The 16,617-nt window shown below is 33.4% G+C and overlaps 1 protein-coding gene across 3 annotated transcripts in view; it reads right to left on the bottom strand.

The window, feature by feature from the left end:
• The window catches only part of LOC141399759 (uncharacterized), an 88,947-nt gene that overhangs the window by 59,357 nt on the left and 12,973 nt on the right, over window positions 1-16,617 (bottom strand). For 2 of the 3 annotated variants that reach the window (XM_073979042.1, XM_073979041.1), the window contains one exon: window positions 15,295-16,471. The exons of the other annotated variant lie outside the window; for it this stretch is intronic. In XM_073979042.1, coding sequence (XP_073835143.1) covers window positions 15,577-16,471 — 895 coding nt within the window. In that variant the 3' untranslated portion in view covers window positions 15,295-15,576. Of the gene's footprint in view, window positions 1-15,294; window positions 16,472-16,617 lie in introns of those variants that run through there. 3 annotated transcript variants of the gene reach the window in all.

Here is a 16,617-nt window from a genome sequence, read left to right on the forward strand (position 1 = left end):
TTGTTAGTCGGAAAGATGCAAGTTATGAAACGTCACTGAATATTAAAGATGAACTTGTCGAACGTGTAAAAACTTTTAAATACCTTGGCGTTTCAATTAACGACCAATGGAATATTTCAAACGAAATAAAGCGCCGAGTGGAGATGGCCAGAAACGCCTTTTTTAAATACAAAAAAACACTTACAAATCACGAATTAAGTCTCGCAACCAAGATAAGATTCGTCAAATGCTATATTTGGTCTATACTATTATATGCCGTAGAAACTTGGACCATCAAAAGTGCAGATCAAAAAAGAATTGAAGCATTTGAAATGTGGGTCTATAGAAGAATACTTAAGATACCCTATACATCGCACATTTCAAACCAAGAAGTTCTCAGACGAATGCATGTCGACAGGCAACTCTTACACACGGTCAAATCGAGAAAAATCGCATACCTTGGACACCTGATGAGAAATGACAAATACAGATTTATACAATGCATTATTAAATGCAACATAGAAGGACAACGACCAAGAGGCAGAAGAGAGATATACTGGCTAAGTAACATCCAAGAGTGGACAGGATACAGAGATGAAACAAATCTGCTACATGCTGCTAAAAATCGAGAGCTGTTTATAATTTCATAAAATAAAATAACATAACATGTACATATGATATATAAATGTAATGTATACTATTGTATGATCGCTTTATATCCGAATAACGGATCCGCAAATAAAGAAGAAGAAGAAGAAGGGTTATTAACCAGTTTGGATGGCTGAAAATCCTATTTGAAGGATGAGTTATGGGGCGTTTTTAAGGCAACAAAATATGGTTATCTGGTCATTAGTATGCCGACATAATGTAAAAAAAATATTTTGCCTCTACCTATAAAATTGGGCATAATTTACATGAGGGATCTTTTACATGCACAATTTTTACAAAGGCATTAAAAACACCCAACAATGATGGAAGCCCCAGTGATCCTTGTGATAGCTTTTGTATGGAACAAAGTACATTTTCATATCGAAACCAAACGATATTATTCATTTTTGAGGGAAAAGCTTATATCGTTTTAAAATTGCACACACAAACTTTCCTCCATGCCGAAAGATTCCAGTTGTTGAAATAAGTGCAAAATATTTTTAACACATTATGTCAGCATGCTAATGATCAGATTACCATATTTTTTGATTTAAAAGAGCTTTATTCCATGTATCACATAAATTGAATATTTTCAATATTTAAATGGAATAAAAATTATTTTAGTTATTAATAGGCAAAATGTCATTTATTCGTGCAACAGGAAAAAAATTTGGTGCAACATTTTTTTCATTTCATAGGATTTTCCAAAAAAAAAAAATTCAGAGTGGTTTGTGCGTGACCTTTTTTAATAATTAAATGGAATGAACGTTGTTATTTTTGGCAATAATAGGCAAAAGTTCATTCACTCTCGATACAGGAAATCATTTTTGAGAAAAAAGGTCAAAAAGTCATAACCCTAGCAAATAAACGACCCCTGAACATAGCTGCCAATATTTGTACAGACTGCAATAGTTGCATTTTTACGAGCAAAAAGCTGTGTTGTACATCAAAATATTTCGATTTAACATTTGATTTAAAACAAATCCAAGTTTTGAGTTGATTTAATTTTATATGGTAAATCAGGGTGGATTTGGGTGGATTAAGCACTTAAATCGAGATAATGCCCTTAATCATCGTATAAGGGTACAGTCTAAACGGGCTATTACGGTAGGGGTAAAGCATGAAATCATCTGAATACACTACTAACTAACTAAATACAAACAATTCTGGTATAAAAGTGTGTTCCAATTAAAGTTAAATTGAGTTTACTACTAATGTCCCTAATTAGCTGGGCAGGCTAATAAATCTGCATATTCGTGGTGCATTAATGGAAAATAAGGTCAACAGCACATTATTATAGATTAAGATAATATTTCGATCCTTTATGCCCGTAATTTCTACGCGTAGTTATCTATAAGTTCATAGGTATCCCCCGTGTAAGCAAAATTTCATAATTTCAATCCATAGGTAACGTTACCGGGTCGAAAACGGCCGTGTTACTTACACCAAGGATTTTGCATGGTTAATCGTTGCCAATGTGTTAAAAATTGTAAAACACTTATATGTGGCAATGTTTTTACGAAATCATGAATGAAAATCACCAATGTTACCACATGTTTTCAAAATTTACACGCCTCGGTAAATGGCACGTAGAAATTACCAAACGCGTAGGTAAAGATAACTATTAGGTAGCTACCTACCCGTTTACTTAGGGCTAGAAATTACGGGCATTAAAGGACTTACGGTAGGGGTAAGGCATGAAATCATCTGAATACTATATATATATATATATGCGATGGTGTGCACGCTGAAGGTCGTGGGTTCGATTCCCCGGCCAGGCAACATCAAACATTTTTCAGCGGTGTCAAAATACCCATCAGTAATGTTGGCGACATTTCCTGAGTTTTTCAGTCATGTAAAACTCCTCTACAAAGTGGGTACAATTTTTACAAAGGCATTAAAAACACCCAACAATGATGGAAGCCCCAGTGATCCTTGTGGTAGCTTTTGTATGGAACAAAATACCTTTTCACATCGAAACCAAACAATATTATTCATTTTTGAGGGAAAAGAAGCTTATATCGCTGGAAAAATTAGCCGGTGTCTATAAACCAAAAATTGGTTTTATTGTATAGTTTTAAAATGGCACACACAAACTTTCCTCCATGCCGAAAGATTCCAGTTGTTGAAATAAGTGCAAAATATTTTTAACACATTATGTCAGCATGCTAATGATCAGATTACCATATTTTTTGATTTAAAAAAGCCTTATATCTCATCCTTAAAATAGGATTTTCAGCATAATAACTCATCCAAACTGGTTAATAAGTAATTTAAGGACAATTGTACACCCAGTATGGAGCGGTAATTGCGGTGTATGGTTCAGAATGATGTCTCGGGCTACTAGCAATATCATTTTTGTTTAAAGAGCCAAATATATCTGCATGGTGCATTAATGGAAAATAAGGTCAAAAGCACATTATTATAGATTATAACAACATTTCGGTCCTTTAAAGGACTTACGGTAGGAGTAAAGCATGAAATCATTTGAATCAGTGTTCAAAAATAAACACTATGATATCGTACCGTACCGTACCAAGGTGGATAGGTACACAACGATAATGTGCCGTACCGGTACACAAACACTAAAAAATATTTTAGTGATACTGTACCGGAGCACAACGAAAATCTTACTGTACCGACAGCGGTACACTACGATTTTTAGTGTACCGACTGCGGTACGCTAAGATTTTTTAGTGAACCGACTGCGGTACCGTACGATTATCGTAGTGTACTACTGGTCGGTTCACTAAGACATAACGCACCGGTAATGTACCGTGCAGGTGTGTTTTTGAATTGTAATGAAAAATTATATGTATGATGTTGTTGAGAATAAGGGCAAGAATAGTAACTAAAATTCAAGTCAATGTACACATTAAAACATTGTTTTTAAAATATTATTTGTTCTTTAGTTAAATATTTATACAGTTTTTACAAGTAGAAAGGGGTGACAATGTGTCATAAAACCATTTCTATGAATGGATAAGAATAACGTTAGTATGTTGGTGTCATCAGGATGTTTATTTTCGGCAAAAGTCAATTCATAAAATGGTTTGTTTGTTGTCCAATCCACATGCATTTTACCTGTTACCTGAACCAACAAAACAACCACAGTCGGATCACTAAAAAAAATCGAAGCGTTCCGGTGTTCGGATGACTAACAAATATCGTACCTGTAGTGTACCACACAGGTGTGCTTTGTGAGGAAATGTTAATTTTGTGGCGATAAGTGCAGGCATAGAAATAAAATTCAAATTCTGTGGTTTTCTGCAAATAGGACTGTTTTACGATTTCAAAATAAATGTAATAAAACATAGAGAAGTTGTTACGTTCCGCCTTATGCGGCACTGTGGTGGGGGGTCCAGCTAGCTCATGGGAGCGTATTCTCAGGTCGGTCCCAACCCTGGCACCATCAGCCCAAGGGGAAGCACAATAAGAGGGGGGGAACAGTGAACAAACATAAACAAACAAACACAAAGACTACATGCACCAGCAACAAAGGTACTTGGTGAAAGATGTACCCACACATGAGCCCACCCAACCTTGACCCTTAGGTTCCAATCATCATAATCATAAGGGCCCCGCAATCCACACACACTTACCTCGCAGTTACATCCTACTCTCCTCTTTTACAAACAAAATTCAACGAGACATATTCATATTTCTAATTTCAAACATATAAATTTATTGACATAATTGACATGTTTTCATGGAATCCTTGGGATTACCAATACCAAAGGGAAAATTTTACGTGAGCCAATGACTCGGTTTACCAAAGAAATCTTCACTAGATTATTATGCCAATTCAGGCCAATGACTTTTCTTCTGCCTAAACGAGCTCGGTTAGATAGGTTTGGACTTCTCAATCACAGTCCCAAAAAATATACATCAAGAAAAAAAATCTAGCTGTAGAAAAATTAGGTAACCCTACACTCACTTTTTGTTTAAAAGAAACTTGGTATCATTTGGCCTGTTCCCGTACTTTATAAAGTGGTAAAAGTCGTAAAAGTTGTAAAAGTCGTAAACAATTTTCATATAAATTTTGTGTTCGGGAACGCAAAATGTGTAAAAGTGGTAAAAATTGTAAAAACTTTTTAGTTCTGGAACAGAGCTATTATTCCTCACAAAGTAAAACTTAAGCTTATATTAAAAGATAGGGACAAACACAACTTAGTTAAACATTAAAATTTAAAGATTTTTTTTGTCATCAAAACTTTATCAATTAATTATAATTTCGATTTTTTTTTTCTATTTCTAGGAATCAAGATGGGCGCTGACGCGCGTAATGGTTGTTATTCACGTCAAATTGTTTCGGGAGCAGTATAAATTACCTGTTGCTTCATGCTATTAATGGTGCATCACATGCTTACATAAATCACTCAATATTTCCAGCAACGAGTGGGGGCATCAACAGGACTTAGTCGATGGTCAGACCAGCTAGGTTTCTTGAAACCAAATTCGTTAAATTTTCATTTCAAGTTTCGTTAGTGTCCACACACGTTAACCTAAAATTTAAGATTTTTTCTTGTCCTCTTTATTTTACCATTCGCGTTTGTTGTGTTTCCGATACCAATAAAAACAAAACAAACATAAATAAACTAAAAAACAACACAAAATAATTAACCTTAATAATTAAATTAATATTAATAGTAAAATTTTCACTCTTCCATTAATTAAATTTTATTATTAAATCTTTTTATGCTTGTTTTGTTGTTAACGTTTGCTTGAGAAAATAAAAATGAAAGAAAATGGAAGAAAAAATCTTGCAACGTATGACAAGAAGAGGCAACACAACAAACACAGAAAACCATGTACATGGGTTTCACTACTTCATACCCCTCGCCTATAAACTTGACGTCGCCATGTTGAAATCGTGCTAGTCTGACCATCGACTTAGAGGCAGTTTACATCAATTTCAAACGTGTTTTGGCAAATATGAGGATTATAGTTTAAATAAAAACCACCGCCATAATGGATGAAATCCGGCTTCCCGAATTAGTCTTTGCTTTGGTTTCAATTATTAATAAAGATTGCTGCCTCCTCCTTCTGGGTCGTCGAGGAGGACAGTTGACGTCTTTTTGTTTAAATTGTTGGTGCAATCTTAAAAAAAAATAAAGAAGTACAACACAACACAATCACTACTTTTTACTAAAACAAACATCAAATTTAAACTTACATATTTGTTTATCTGCCCACAACATTAATTTACAAAGAGACCACAATCTTTTTTAAATAAAATTAAATAAAAATTGATTTTAATTATTTCGATATATTTGTTTTAATTTGGTTTTGTAGAGTGAACTTTGAGGTTTAAAATTCCAACTGTGGTGTTATGCACTTCACTTGATTCTATACCGTTTTTTTAGGTTCTGGTCCCTTTTATAACCTGGGAAATGGCGCTAGAATCAATTTCCCCTACTTTCCAGGATTTTTCATTTATTTTCTCTCGGTTTATTTGTTTTCTTTTAATCACTGCTACTACTAAACCTGCGATTAGTCACCCGTTTGTTGTCCATCATCAGCCACTGACCGTTTCCCCTTCATTTCAAAAACGGTGGCTGGTGTATAAGTTGTGGGTGGAAACGTCGGGTCTTTTAGTTTAACTTTTTTTATTGTAGTCAATCGGCAAGACCACGCAACAAAGTACCATATCAATGAATGTTCTTGTTTCTATTTTAACACTTGCATTTTTGGAATTTGGCGAAACCCTTCTTTACGCATTTACAGGTAATAATGTTATTGAAAAAATATTTTTTTACTTTATATGAAACAGTTCCTTATGAATTTTCTTCAGTTTTCCTTAAACGTTGGGTGAATAATTAACAAAAAATGCCAAGACAAAAAAATAACGTTATTTACAATATGTTTAATACATGGTTTAATAAGAAAGGTTAGCCAAAGCTTTATGTCAATTTAAATTTTTTCATTCCAGTATTCCTAAAACTTCAAAAGAAAATACACAAAATGTGTATGTGTGTGTGTGGTGTTTGAATAATATGCCAAACAATAGGTATGTTCGTTTACTCAACAATTTGTACAAATTTGTACAAGTTCAGTAACTTCTTGTAATCGGCTAAGGTATTTTGCATTGTACTGTAGAGTAAACGAACAACATCCAGTAACAATTTGTAAAAATTTTGAGTAAACGAACACACTAAATTTTAAAAACAATCGAATTCAATGATTTTTAAAATTGTTTTTAGGCCATCTAAAACTTCAAAAGAAAATACACAAAATGTGTATGTGTGTGTGTGGTGTTTGAATAATATGCCAAACAATAGGTATGTTCGTTTACTCAACAATTTGTACAAATTTGTACAAGTTCAGTAACTTCTTGTAATCGGCTAAGGTATTTTGCATTGTACTGTAGAGTAAACGAACAACATCCAGTAACAATTTGTAAAAATTTTGAGTAAACGAACACACTAAATTTTAAAAACAATCGAATTCAATGATTTTTAAAATTGTTTTTAGGCCATCTGAATGGAAAAAATTCGTCAGATTTGCATAAAAACAATCATTTTATCATATTCACAACTCGATTATGTGGAGAAAACTTAACACCTCATTCATTTTTATCGATTTTTATAAAATGCTCAAAAAATGCATTGTAAACAAACCCACTTGTTGCTTTTATTTTGAAGTTTTAGGAATTCAGGAAAAACAAGGGTTCTATAGATTTTTTCATTTAAATCTACCTCTTTACTTATACCATGGTTTAATACAAACGAATCTAACGAAATAGTGTGTAATATTCAAAGTTGTGAAAATAAAATTTTATGTGCACATTCCGGAAATTTAGAACGGCACTTGAAGAGGTCGCACCCTGATTCATATGCATCATACGTCGAACAAAAGCGTGTTAAAGTTTCAGAAAATAGTGTCCAAACCGTGTTAATACAAAAAAATGTAAATCGTAAAAAGATAGAACTGGCAATAGTGGAACTATTCACCAAAAATGGACGTCCTTTACACATGGCCGAAGATAGTGCCTTTAAAATTTTAATGGAACCAGTTCTAAGCACACTTGGAATAGCAGTAAATGAACATAATATAATGGAGCGTATAATCGTTTTTTCAAGACGGAAATATCCAATGATTTAAAAGGAATATTATTCTCTCTTAAAATTGATGTGGCAACCAGAATGGATTTCAGCATGCTCGGGATCAATGTACAATACATTAAAGGCGGAAAATTCAATATTAAAACTTTGGCAGTAAAAGAGCTGAAGTCAAGACATACCGCTGAGCATTACCACTGACAATGGATCAAATATGTTAAAAACGGTAAAAATGCTGAACTCACATTTACAATTGCTAGTGGACGAGAAAGTTCTTGATGATGAGGATGATAATGATGTCGATTGCCAAGAAACAATTAATAATATAGAGTCAATTGACTTTACCTCTCCCTACCAAATTATTAACGTTCGTTGTGGAGCCCATAGGCTACAGCTATGTGTGAATGATGTTCTCAAACTTCCAGCAATAAAAGACAAAATAGAGAACTTGAGATACGTCGTCAAAAAACTACGAAGTAAAACGTATCTGAGTATTCTTAAAAATGGACTCCACAAAAAACCTATAATCGACTGTGCAACAAGATGGAATTCAACATACAATATGGTTGTAAGACTGCTGGAAATGAGAGAGATGGTAACTTCATTAAGCACGGAAAATGCTGAATTATACGTTAGTTCTGATGACTGGTCTTTCGCAAATGAGTTTGTTGGACTATTCAAACCTATTTACACAGCTACAATGAAACTGCAACTGCTGTGTTATAGCGAATTATTTGTTATAATAATGGATATTACGTTCCAAATTGATGCTTTACCGAATACAGAAATGAAAACGGTACTAAAAGAGTCATTGAAGGCAAGAACGGATAAACTTTTGGATAACGAACTCTTCAATGCAGCAGGGTTTTTGGATCCACGAATTAAAGTCTGTATAACGAGGGACCAGAAGCAAAGGGCGAAAAGTACATAGAGTCATTATATAAACGTATCAACTCAATTGAAGGTAATTTTGCTAAATTAGTACCCTAAAATACATATACATGTTAATCCCTTTTTATTTTCTAGAATCAACAGCATATAATACAGTCGGTACAATACCAGATGAAATCCCGTCAAGAAGCACATCCAGTACAGCGAAATCTTTTTCTGAATATATGCAAATTATAGATCCTACCACATATACATCGAATTTCTCAAATCTTACAAATTTAGAATCCGAATTCTCTATTTATGAGCGACAACCTAGGTTACCTCTAAATGGAAATGTTATGAAGTATTGGGATTCTCAAAAAAAAAAAAAAAAAAAAAAAACATTATTAGTGGTATTGCTAATATTATGTGTGTTCGTTTACTCAAAATTTTTACAAATTGTTACTGGATGTTGTTCGTTTACTCTACAGTACGTAAATGGCATTTTCAATTACCAGTTGAGCTGAGATTGAGTCCCCTGTTTATATACAGTTAGGCAAGAAATGTATTGCAAAAACCAAAATTGTAGAAAATTTCATATTAATTGTTCGTTTATGGCAACAAATTATGTAAAAACTATACGGTTTTTTGTGCAAATCTCTTGCTATAGGTCCTTACAACAATATTCCGTCAAAATATGCAAAGGTTATTTGCGTTTTATAACAAATACGGTCAAAAATAAGAATTAACTACTACATGGGAGTGACAATAATAGTATTGCAAAAATTACCAAATCGATGGTTTCTTCGAGAATTACCAAAGGTGTGTTCCTTAATGAGTTGTATATCCATTTTGGACATTCATTGGAGCATGAATGAGTTTAGTTAAACCAAAAATTAAGGCTCGATATGTTCCATTCTAAGGATACTGGTTCCCCAAATTTTAGTAAATCTTGATCCTTCGTTGGAGGATGTTTTTGGAGTTTTTTGTTAAATTGGACCCAAACATTTTATGAGGGTTGATGTCAGGATGTTGGCCCGATGTATTTAAGAGTTGTGTGTTGTTATATTACATCGGAAATTTAAACAGATAAGATTAACATGTATTTATCTGGTCTTTGGAATGGTGGTAGTAGACTTTGTTTGAGCTTTCGGGATCGATTTTTCTGACTTTCAGACTAATGACAATTAAATATTTCTTAATGATGTCAGTGGGGATGTCTTCCCAATCATTTTTAAATCCGTGAACCCAATTTCGCATACTATTTTCCATGGTAAAGAATATAGTACCCAATTATTCGGTATTCCAGTTTCTCCGGTAGCTTTTTAATTTCCATATTTGATGGGTTTTATTGGATTTGGCGCAATTTTTTGGATTTATTATTATAGCAGAGGATAATATCTATCCACTTAGTAAAAATTAAATCATATCAATACCTTTGAGATACTAAATAGTGCTCTGTCGTAGGTCGTTCCAAAATACTACACTGGTGTCAATTTTTTCCATATACTTTCCAGAGGTATTTCGATGTTCTCAAAGCCAAAATCAGACTGCTTTGCATTGTTCCATTATCATACAATACATATTGAGTCAAATACTCATACTTTGCCTACTTGCCTGTGGCCTATTCGTCATTGTTTATTGTTAATATGATCCCATGCGTTTTCTAGCTGTCTGAAGACTCTCCATGACGGCATTTTTTTATCACTGAACTTTATTACATTCAATACTGTTAGTGTATTATTAGCCGCAAAAGTCATAAAAATGCACAATGACCTTAAAAATTTGCACAAATTGTATAGTTTTATAGTACTGATTTTCCCGTTGCAATACTTTTATTGTCACCCCCCAAGTAGTAGTTAATTCTTATTTTTGACCGTATTTGTTATAAATCGCAAATAACCTTTGAATATTTTGACGAACTATTGTTGTAAGGACCTATAGCAAGAGATTTGCACAAGAAACCGTATAGTTTTTACATAATTTGTTGCCATAAACGAACAATTAATATGAAATTTTCTACAATTTTGGTTTTTGCAATACATTTCTTGCCTAATTGTATTTAAATTTTTTAATATGTTTATTTTGTTGATGGTTTACAGTCTGTTTCAGTATGTCGAACCAAAATGAAAACGAAAGAAAAACAACAAAACTCGTGTATGATTTTTAAATTTTCTAGTTGTTTTAAACAAACACAATGTCAATAATGTCATGAAAACCAAAGTTTACTTGTTTTTCGTTCGCAATCATTTTATTTCGACATAGTAAAACAGGCCCTTAATGTTGATATGTTTGAATTAATTCAAATTAACTATAAAAAATAAAAATTGCATAAAATGTAAAAACCGTTTGTAATATGGTAACAAATCAAAATAAACAAAATGGTAAGAATATGAGAATAATGCCTCAAAAATTCAAAATTTTGAGGGTTTCTTCTAGTGGTCCAAAAATTAGATAGATTTTCTGTTATTGGTGCCACCAATAATAATTATTTTGCACCATTTTGTCGAAAATAAACCTTCTTATGACGTCAATTAGAAACCTCATACTGGTGTAAAGATAAATACATACCATATTGAAAAAATCATATTAAAATTTGTGGTTTGGCTACAAATACTTTTAAATGTGTAAATAAAAATAGCTTTGAAAAAACGTTATTGGTGAGCGATCACCTTTAGCGGACACTGTTTACTACAAACAAAATACATGGGTATTTTTTATTGGTACAGGTAATGTTAATGTGGATTGTATAGCAAATATTACATTTTTCTAAATAATCTTTTTCGCAAAAAATGCTAATGACACCAAAATACTAACATTATTTTTTACTCATTCATTGAATGATTTTATAATTCACGAGTTTTCACTCTTTTCTACATATCATAAATGTCTAGGTGCCTAACTTGGTAAACAACATTAAATTTTCTAGTTATAAACGATTAAAATGTAATTAATTTATATATCATTGACTTTTATTTATTATACTTGCCACGTTTGCCTAGAAAGCATATACCAATTCATATTTCCTCATAAATAAAAAAAACGTGTGTGGTACATTAGCGGTACGTTATTTTTTTAGTGAACCGACCAGTGGTACACTACGATATTTTAGTGTACCGACTGCGGTACGCTACGATTTTTTAGTGTACCGACTGCGGTTCACTACGATTTTCGTTGTGCTTCGGTACGGTACGCTAAAATATTTTTTAGTGGTTGTGTACCGATACGGTACACTAAAATATTTTTTAGTGATACCGTACCTTGAACGGTACGTTATTTTAGTGTACTGTTTCTTTTCGAACACTGATTTGAATACACTACTAACTAACTAAATACAAACAATTCTGGTATAAAAGTGTGTTCCAATTAATGTTAAATTGAGTTTACTACTAATGTCCCTAATTAGCTGGGCAGGCTAATATGGACCATTTTTAGAAAAGTGGGATGTCTTTCCTCCACGTATGGGAATGTAAGACTGTTTTGATGTTACTCGGTAGTGCTTATACAAATATCTTATAATCTATTATAACGAATTTATTGTCCCTAATTAGCTGGTCGCCAATATATATAGTGGCGACCAGCTAATTAAGGACAATAAATTCGTTATAATAGATTACTCAATTTCATTCAAAAATGTGAAGATTTTTGTGAAATAAATTTTGTATATAAGATATTTGTATAAGCACTACCGAGTAACGTCAAAACATTCTGACATTCCCCATATGTGGAGGAAGGACATCCCACTTTTCTAAAAATGGTCCATATTAGCCTGCCCAGCTAACTAGGGACATTAGTAGTAAACTGAATTTAGCTTTAATTGGAACACACTTTTATACCAGAATTGTTTGTATTTAGTTAGTTAGTAGTGTATTCAGATGATTTCATGCCTTACCCCTACTGTAAGTCCTTTAAAGGATCGAAATATTATCTTAATCTATAATAATGTGCTGTTGACCTTATTTTCCATTAATGCACCACGAATATGTAGATTTATTAGCCTGCCCAGCTAATTAGGGACATTAGTAGTAAACTCAATTTAACTTTAATTGGAACACAATTTTATACCAGAATTGTTTGTATTTAGTTAGTTAGTAGTGTATTCAGATGATTTCATGCTTTACCCCTACCGTAATAGCCCGTTTAGACTATACCCTTATACGATGATTAAGGGCATTATCTCGATTTAAGTGCTTAATCCACCCAAATCCACCCTGATTTACCATATAAAATTAAATCAACTCAAAACTTGGATTTGTTTTAAATCAAATGTTAAATCGAAATATTTTAATATACAACACTGCTTTTTGCTCGTAAAAATGCAACTATTACAGTCTGTAGAAATATTGGCAACTATGTTCAGGTGTCGTTTATTTACTAGTGTTTAAGTTAGAATTGATTATTTGATTTAAATTAGCCCTATGAATTGCATAGGCATATTCGTTGAAATCTCCTCATTCCCATTTATTACATCCCTGTAATAGTATGAGAGATTTCAACGAATATTCACTTGACAACCGCCCTTTTGAAGCATCTATGCAGATGTCAACACACAACATAATAAACATAAACAGATAAAAATAAACAAAAGAAAAGAAGATCGATCAGCTTGACTTGCAAGCAACTCCCGCGCTTTATCGTAAGCCTTAGTACATATCGTTGTACATCATTATTTCGAAAAGTTAATATTGTTTACCATTGAATAAACACCGGCAATTGAGCCAAAACTTCTACTAAAACTATCGTGTTTTATTTTATTCTATTTTCATTGTTACCGACGGCCACTCATACGCATTGGGCGTACTGGCTCCATTGGGGAGCCTCGATTACACTTGTTCCCCCAGTCCCTATAGTGCGGACTAAACATTTGGCCGCTTCGGGCCGAATAAACATTTGGTTCTTCGAGCCGGATAAACATTTGGTCAATTCGAGCCGGATTGGATCATCGCTTTGATTTTGGAAAGCCTAATAAATAATATACAGTCCATTAATCCTGCATTACCAGGTGCGTATAGTGCAAAGTGAGCTTTAAAATAAAAAAATAAAAACATTGTAAAACGAGATGGCCACAAACAAACGAACGAACGTTTGTGGCCATCTCGTTTTACAATGTCACAGATTCCCTCTTTTTGTCGGTCGGTCAAAGTCCAAATCGTGGACAGACGTACAGACATACGGGAATAACAAAATCAAAACAAAAATAATAAATATTTTGTTCCAAATATTTCGCTTATTTTTCGTTCTTTTTCTCCTAATTTGTCGTTGTAAATTTCTTTTACTTATTGCTTTGTTGTTGCAGAAAGTGTTAAAATATTCCCTAAAATATTCCCCAAATCTACATTGATTTGCATTGATTTCGTTTTCGCTAGCTTTAGCAGTGTAAATATTCAAACATACTTTCATAAATACATCGTTTACATATTTACACTGCACGGGTTATTTGGTCCCTTCTGCGTTGATACACACACGCTAGTATAGCTACATACACAGCATCGTCGCTCTGTCGTACCGTCTGGTGGGTCAGTAAGTGGCTTGCATGCAAATATATACACACACGCATGTACGCATAAATATTGCATTTTTGGACATTCCTCTTTCTGTCGTGTCCGTTTTTATTGCACAGTCCCCCGCCGGTGTATTATTACACAGTACCCGGTCAGTAAATTAGTACTGTGACACATATTAGTATATTTTATGGTAAATATAATAAATCGGTGTCAGGGAACTTTTTAATAAAATTTTTGGACATTTTGGAATTGCGTGCACCCTACAATTGATCAATTGGACCTTTTCTTGTGTAGGGAGTTATTTAAACATATTTATTGCGATGCATATAATTTCTTAGAATTTCAATATAGTTTGAAATTTTCCTTGCATTTTTGGACATAAATACGCTACATTCGGTGGCTATTTGTATAAATTCGATATTGCGCGCACCCTACAGTCGCTCAATTGGATTTGTTCTTGTGTAGGGAGTTGTTTACTCGAATTTTGTGATTTTTTCGTAATTTTGATATTGTTCGAATTTCCTGTTGAATTTTTTGACGCAAATACACTACATTCGGTGGTTATTTGTATAAATTTGAAATTGCATGCACCCTACAATTGTACGTTTTCTTGTGAACGGCGTTTTTTAGACATATTTTTAGCGAATTTTGTAATTTTTGTCTGAAATTTTGATATTGTTCAAATTTCCTGTTGCACTATATACGCTACATTCGGTAGTTGTTTGTTGATTCTTAGTTGACATTAGATAATTTTATTGGTTTTTACTGCAAAATTAATTTTTTCTTGCAAATAATTTTGTAAATTAAATAGTAATTTACATAATTTTGTAGTTTAAATAGCGCATTTCAGGAATTTTGAATATTGTTTTAAAATCTCTGTTACGATTTGCTTTTGGAATTTGAATATAGTTTCAAATTGTTGGTAAATTATATGGTAGTTTACAAATTTTAATTTTTGGAATTTAAATATTGACTCAAATTTCTTATTGCAATTTTTTGAGTTGTCAATTGAATTTTTGTTGCTTTCGTTTGCAAAATTTCGTTTATTTTTAAGATTTTGAATATTGTACAATCTTGGGGATTGGCCTTTAATGGAATGTAAATGGTTAATTTGCGGTGGCAATTCCCTTGATTGTAAAGTTGAGGAAGAAAAGAAAAGCTTGTGTTTTTCTATAAATATTCGTGATCAGGCTTTATTGTTCGACTTCTTGTCGTATTAGCGGTTAAAGTACAAGTAAAGTATTCATGTAATATATGTGGAAGATGAAGACATTTTTACATTTTGTAATATATGAAACAAATGGAATTCAATACAATGGTTGCATATAAATAAATTGAGTGAAAGCTCATTTTATTTCAGAATAAAAAAGGTTACCAGATCGAATCTAATTAGGTTTTTAGGTTGTAATTAAATAGAACAAATTTAGATGCTAAAGTTCATTTATAAATTCATATGCTTATACTAATTTGTTAAACAAGGTTTAACATGCCGGGGCCTCTTGCTGTAACGCAACTTAATAGTGACATTTTCCGGAAATTATCCAGCCAAAGACAGAGCTTTGCGCAATTGGCATATTTGTCGCAGTTTGGATGAGGCCCGCTTTGAGAATTTTCGGGATTATGTCATTGGCTAACATGATCTCTATGTTTATCGGGTTGAAGAAGTGTGGATCTGCAAGATCTGTCAAGTGATTGTATATTGCCTGCAGACGTTTTTCTTTTGTATATTCAGGTGGGGAGATGTTGAGATGACCCTTGATTTCGCCAGTGATTTGTATCTTTATTGTGTGATCATGAAACGATTGTAGATTAATAGTGGCAAATTGTTTCCCGGCTCGTTGAGTAAGAGGTAATTGTAATCTATCTACAAGCTTAGAGGAAAATGTTGTTTGTGTCGAACCAGAATTCAGTACTAGGCGTACCTTATCACAACCTTCAGCAGTCAAGACCTTCGCAAGAGCAGTTGGCAGGAACACATGCGACTTTGCACGGCAGCTTAGTCTCTCACTGACGCTGTTTTTGCGGTCTAATTTTTTGGAAGACGTGGAGTGTTTTGATGTTGGCTTAGGTGACCTTTTTCTATGTTCATCTGATCGACGTTGTCTTGGTTTTGCCGATCTTGTCTCCGGACTGGAGTTAGGAGATGGTGACCTCTGTTTGATGGCTGTTCTGGTTTTACTGTTGTTGTCAACATGGAGCATCGTATGGTGTCCTTTTTGACATACCATACAGGTTTTTCGGCTTGGACACCATTCCCGGATATGAGCCGTACACAGGCAGTTAAAACAAAATCCTTTTGTTCTTGCTTCTTCTCTACGTTTCATGACGCTCATGTTGTGGAATGTAGGGCACGAGTGGATGAAGTGTCGCTCTTGACAGATGCGACATTTGGGCAGACTAGAAGTATTACTGAAATGTAAGGTGTTATTAAATATGTGAGCAGGGTACAGAGCTAACAATTGGGAAGTATACAAAGCTTAACAAGTGGACGTGTTACTAGCCCACTTTGGGTTCGAATTTCAGCTACGCGAATTTTGAAGTCTTTTCCAGTAAAC

Source organism: Musca autumnalis, unplaced genomic scaffold (assembly GCF_047663935.1).
Source record: "Musca autumnalis isolate F117 unplaced genomic scaffold, ASM4766393v1 scaffold_3, whole genome shotgun sequence".
Lineage (NCBI taxonomy): Eukaryota > Metazoa > Arthropoda > Insecta > Diptera > Muscidae > Musca > Musca autumnalis.